Source organism: Sapajus apella, unplaced genomic scaffold, assembly GCF_009761245.1.
Source record: "Sapajus apella isolate SASKATOON/1434 unplaced genomic scaffold, GSC_monkey_1.0 scaffold36, whole genome shotgun sequence".
Lineage (NCBI taxonomy): Eukaryota > Metazoa > Chordata > Mammalia > Primates > Cebidae > Sapajus > Sapajus apella.
This window is the reverse complement of record NW_022436976.1, coordinates 42,493-48,189: the sequence shown is the minus strand read 5'-3', so window position 1 is coordinate 48,189 and position 5,697 is coordinate 42,493. Positions and strand designations below refer to the sequence as shown.

General features: G+C 38.1%; 1 protein-coding gene across 1 annotated transcript; it reads left to right on the top strand.

The window, feature by feature from the left end:
* Window positions 1–184: 184 nt before the first annotated feature.
* Window positions 185–2,075, top strand: LOC116563730 (calcium-activated chloride channel regulator 4-like). Its single transcript, XM_032296364.1, has 2 exons — window positions 185–905; window positions 1,253–2,075. The coding sequence occupies exons 1-2, from the start codon at window positions 659–661 to the stop codon at window positions 1,651–1,653; spliced, it is 648 nt and encodes a 215-aa protein (XP_032152255.1). The 5' UTR covers window positions 185–658; the 3' UTR covers window positions 1,654–2,075.
* The last annotated feature ends 3,622 nt before the right edge of the window (window positions 2,076–5,697 follow it).

Genomic DNA, 5,697 nt, shown 5'->3' with positions numbered 1-5,697 from the left:
ATGTATATCAACAATAATATGCCCAATTTTCAGCTCAAGATGAAGGAAAGAGGCCAATTTATGAGTATAAGCACAAACCAGTGCAGAATTTATCCTTCAGATAATGTATACTATAAGACTAAACATTTATTTGGAATTTTAATAAGTCAAAAAGAAAAAAATGTGTACAGTGAAGTGATGTAAGAATTAAGAATTCATTCTTTGCTAGTTTTTTGTTATTTAGTAACTTACCACTTTTAGGGGCTTTCTGCTAGCAATTGGAATACAATCAGAAGAATTTTTCCTTAGCACTTGCAGCATGGAGGGAGGGTCCTAGCACAAGTGGGTAGAGGAGAACTGGTAATGATTTTTCCAGGTATATTCCCAGAGAGCGGATAATTCAAGAGGTAAAGCAATTCCTTTTTTTAAAAAGGCACATATTGAATTATATAATATTACTCTCATCCAGTGTAGCCTTAATTCTAAAGCAATTTATTATCTCATTCTGTCCTACAATATCCTAGCAAAAATTCTGTCACCAATTGGATGCTTATGATTGTCACAAAACTTAGTAAAAATGTGACTGTATATATTTTTAAAAAAGGAAAAGACAAGTGGGGTGCAGAAGGTGATTGAATTCTAAAAAATACCAGCAGTTTTGCCCATCATAAACCAGGAAATGTGTAATGCAGGGGAAATTGAAGCAAATCCACCAAGACCTGAAAATAATGAGGATACTCAGTTCACCTTGGAGAATTTCAGCCAAACAGCGTCCGGAGGTGCATTTGTGGTATCACAAGTCCCAAGCCTTCCCTTGCCTGACCTATACCTACCAAGTCAAATCACAGACCTTGATGCCATACCTCATGAGGATGAGATTGTTCTTACATGGACAGCACCAGGAGATGATTTTGATGTTGGAAAAGGTAAGGACGAAGTGTCATGTGATTTTGACTTAAGTGAAAAGTGCTAATTGCAAAAACGAGGGTGTAAGAGTCAGTGAGGGGAGAATGGTTTTAAATTGATAGCAGGTATTAATTTTATAATCTGATATTTTTCAATCAAGTCACACATTTTAACATGGTCCTACTTTTTATACAGGGAAGGTAACAGTTTGCAGAGCTTAAGATCAGAATTCAGCTTTTATTAAAAAAATGAGTAAGGCTTTTGATATGAGTATTTGCTTTGCATAACTAGACATTGTTGAGAATAAATAAAAGGAAATAAATATGCTGTACTCCAGTCTCTAAATTACTTGTAACTTTTTTCTTAGTTCAACATTGTATCATAAGTGGAAGTATCCTTGATCTAAGAGACAGTTTTGATGATGCTCTTCAAGTAAATACTACTGATCTGTCACAAAAGGAGGCCAACTCCAAGGAAATCTTTGCATTTAAACCGGGAAATATCTCAGAAGAAAATGCAACCCACATATTTATTGCCATTAAAAGTATACATAAAAGCAATTTGACATCGGAAGTCTCCAGCATTGCACAAGTAGCTTTGTTTATCCCCCAAGCAAATCCTGATAAAAAGTATACTACTCCTGCTCCTGACAAAAATTATACTCTCCTATTCCTGACAAAAATTATTCTACTCCTATTCCTGATAAAAATCATCATTCTGGAGTTAATATTTCTACCCTGGTATTGTCTGTGGTTGGGTCTGTTGTAATTGTTAGCATTATTTTAAGTACCACTATTTGAATCTTAACGAGGAAAAAATCTACAAGTAGACCTAGAACAGGGTTTTAAAAAACAAAATATGTTAAGTAAAAGATATTTCTGAACCTCAAAATTCATCCCGTGTATGATCATAAACTCATATAAATAATTTTAAATGTCTGAAAAGGATACTTGGATTAAATAAAACATCTATGGATATGTAAAGAACTGTGTCAAGATTTAAATTTAATAATTTTAATTGTTATTTTATTTGTAAGAATTAGTGATGGACAAAAATCCTTTTTCATATTGATTCCTGGTTGTATATTATTTGATACAACAGTTTTCTGAAATGATATTTCAAATTTCATCAAGAAATGTAAATTTTCTATTTGAGTAGTCAAAATACAAGGAAAGCAAATAAACATTTGGGGGAAAAAATGAATATGGTGTTGGTACTATTAAGTATAAATTGATGATATTCTATTCCTCCAAAGCCTCCAACTATACCCTACAATTGCCAAGGTTATGTTTACTACAGTTCATGGCTATGGAGGATAATAGAAAAAAAAATCAATACCACCTGTCAAACTATAATTTTTCCTGATTTTATTTCAATATAAATATATATCTATCTCTTTTCATTTAAAAAGCCATGCCTATCTGCATACTTTTTGTTTTATTATAGGAAAGAACTCCTGAAGCTACTATCTATAGCCCTTGTTTTCAGATAAAGAAAACTAAATTGTTTTTTTCTTTTTTAAGACACAGTCTCACTCTGTTACCAATTGTTTTTTTCTTTTTTAAGACACAGTCTCACTCTGTTACCAGGCTGGAGTGCCGTGGCACACTCTCAGCTCTGCCTCCCAGAGTTCAAGCAATTCTCCTGCAACTTCCACCTCCCCGGTTCAAGCAATTCTCCTGTCTCAGCCTTCCAAGTAGCTGGGATTACAGGCGCACACCACCATGCCCAGCTAGTTTTTGTATTTTTTTGTTTTTTATTTTATTTTTTTTTTTTGAGATGGAGTTTCGCTCTTATTACCCAGGCTGGAGTGCAATGGTGCGATCTCAGCTCACCGCAACCTCTGCCTCCTGGGTTCAGGCAATTCTCCTGCCTCAGCCTCTTGAGTAGCTGGGATTACAGGCACGCACCACCATGCCCAGCTAAAACATAATATTTTCATTCATCTCTCAGGGTCACAACCATATTGACTAATGAGATCACTTAAAGAGAAAATGTAGGTCCAAAGGAGCAGTTTTATATGGCAGACCACAGCCAGGTCTGCCAGAGGCCCTACTGATGTAAACAAAATGGAACACAGAGCATGTAACAATGGTGTAAGATGGTGCAGAATGAATTCCCCTCATAGAAGGAGGTAGATATTAAGTCTAAGTTTACAAACATACAGTTTCCTTGTTCTTCCAAAGGGTGGTTTTTTCATTTTGAACAGGAATTTTTATGATCATAACTCAGCATCTGGAGGAATTAGAGAGGACCTAAAGAATAGCATCCATACATCTGCCTTCTTATGTAGCATTGGTAGGAATTCTTTGCTATTTGGAAGTAAACAAAAATGAAAGCCATATAAGCTGAGTCCAGGGGTCCCTTTTAACAATCTTCAAATATAGATCTTGACCTGGCATAATGAATTTGGTGTGATTAGCAGGGCTGACAAAAAGGGCCTTGTAGTGTAAATTGGAAGTGGTAAAGGAGCAGGGGAAGAAGTAAGTAGGAGACTCCTGACTCTAGGAAAGTTTGACTTCCTCTCAGAGCATGCAGAAGAAAATGTGCAGAGGAAAATGAGCTGCGCACTAGGGCATTTGGTGACTAAGCTGTTGGGGCAAAAGGTCTATTGGCACTATTAGCTCCTCTAACAGACTGGCACCTGTTCAGCCAGTGCTAATGGCTAGGGATATACAGGAGAAAATGCAGGAAAAGTATTAAGTATAGAACACCTGACCTTTTACCAAGAGGGGAGTGAAGGCCTGAAATTCTATATTGGCACCAGAAATAATATATAACAGTCAGATTTTCCTCATGTCAATTCCACCCATTCATCCCATTACTCTGGAGGCAAAGCCTACCATCCTGGTTAATTCCCTCTCTGATGTTCTAGTGCAATAGCTGTGCTGAGGCGGGTCCCTGTACTGGACTCTCCCCTCCAAGGTCAAGCTTTGATTTTGTCTATTCCCAGATCTGCATCAAGTTGTTAATTATGAATTCTTAAGAATCAAAAAGATAACTAAATGGTTACCATTGTTGTAGTCAGTACAGGCTACATAATTTATGCTGCTCACTGCAAAATGAAAATAAGAGGACTTTGCTTTAAAATTAGTAAGAATTTCAAGACACCAACAGCAAAACATTAAACCAAATTCAGGGCCCTTCTGAGCACAGAGCTCCAAGCAACTGTACAGATGGCATGTACACAAAACCAGCCCTCGCTGTAGTCCAGGATAAACTAGCGATTGTACCTACAGTATGGAGTCTGCGTGGGCTGTCCATTACAACCGCCTAGGAGCATTCATGGTCTATTACTTGATTTAGTTAATCATGAAGAAGTACCACATCTGGGAAGGTAAGTTTAGGCTCATCGCCTCTCACAGGGAATCTGGCAACAGAAAATAAATCTAAGCTATTCCATTAAGAAAGATAGGCAGCCCTGTGTGGGAGAGGACCAATCCTGTACCGACCTCAGAGACTCGAACATCTCCAAGGTTCCTGAATAGAAAAAAAAACCTGTATCACCAGATGTCCAAATCAGTGATACTCCTGGAGGTGGACAGTCTACAGTGTCACAAACTAAACACCTACCCCCAGGGTCTCCCCAAGCTCTAGCACAGAGAGATGGTACACATTCATAGTTGGAACTGCTCAGCTAGGACTGAGAGAACTGCTTTTGAATGCTTCTATTTATACCACTGAGATGACTGCTGTCACATGTCAGAGTACCCCAGAAGAGCATGTGTAAGTGTGGGGACCCAAACCACAGTACCTGATGAACATTTACATAAGTATAAAATGGGACTAAGAGGAGTTCAACTCAAAGCAACACTGAAGTGATCCAGGCCTATTGGAGCCAAAAGAAAAGTATGGTAGCTAGTTCCCAAAATAGTTTCTGGAGATCCACAATTCCAATTATTTGTAGCTTTACATAGAGCTGCATGAATGATGTGCCTTAATTAGCTTAATACAGCAAAAATGATAGACGTTTCCATTTTAGTGTTCTTGGGAACCCTGACCTACCATGTTAAAATACAGCTATGCTAATGAAGAGAGCACTGAAGAGGTTCCAAGAACACATGGAGAAGAAAAGAGGACTACTTAACTCTCCCTGGTTCCCAACCTCTAGATGATTCCATTTACAGTCACCAAACTCTAAGCCTAACCAGCAAAAGAACCTCCCATTTAAGCCCAGATAACCAATAGAATCATGGAAAAAGAAAATGATTGATGTTTTCAGCCACCAAGTTTTGGGATGGTTTGGTCCACAGTGCTAGATTACCAAAATATCCAATAACTTTATTGGTCAGGGTACTGTCAGGGAAACAGGCCACTATAAGTATTACAGAGTAGGGAATTTATTTATTATAATAATTAGGCTGAGGAAATAAAGCACTGAAGAAAGGAAAAGGAAGATAGGAAAAAAAATCTAACAAGCCTATCTGAAATGCTGAGGTTTGTGTTGGTTGTTTAATGTCGGGATCCAGGCGTGTCCAGGAACTGGAATGGGACCATGAAAAGAGCCACTGTAGAAGTCTGTGGAAGACTGTTACCTGTGCATAACAAAATCTCTGTGAGTTTGTTGCCAAGAGTCTTGTGGTGGGCCTAGGATCACTGTCAGTCAGCAATGTCAGCATTCAGAAAGAAGAGTGAGAAATGGAGTAGAGAGGAGCACAGATGCCGGCCCATCTGAACCTGCTTCCTACTGCCTCTTCTCATTTCTCCTGCAGACAGTTATGGCTGCTGTTTTACTTCTGCCTTCCACATTTTGTACGAATCATTTTTAACCAACTCTAACCCAGATCCATATGGTTCCTGAGAGATGTAGTT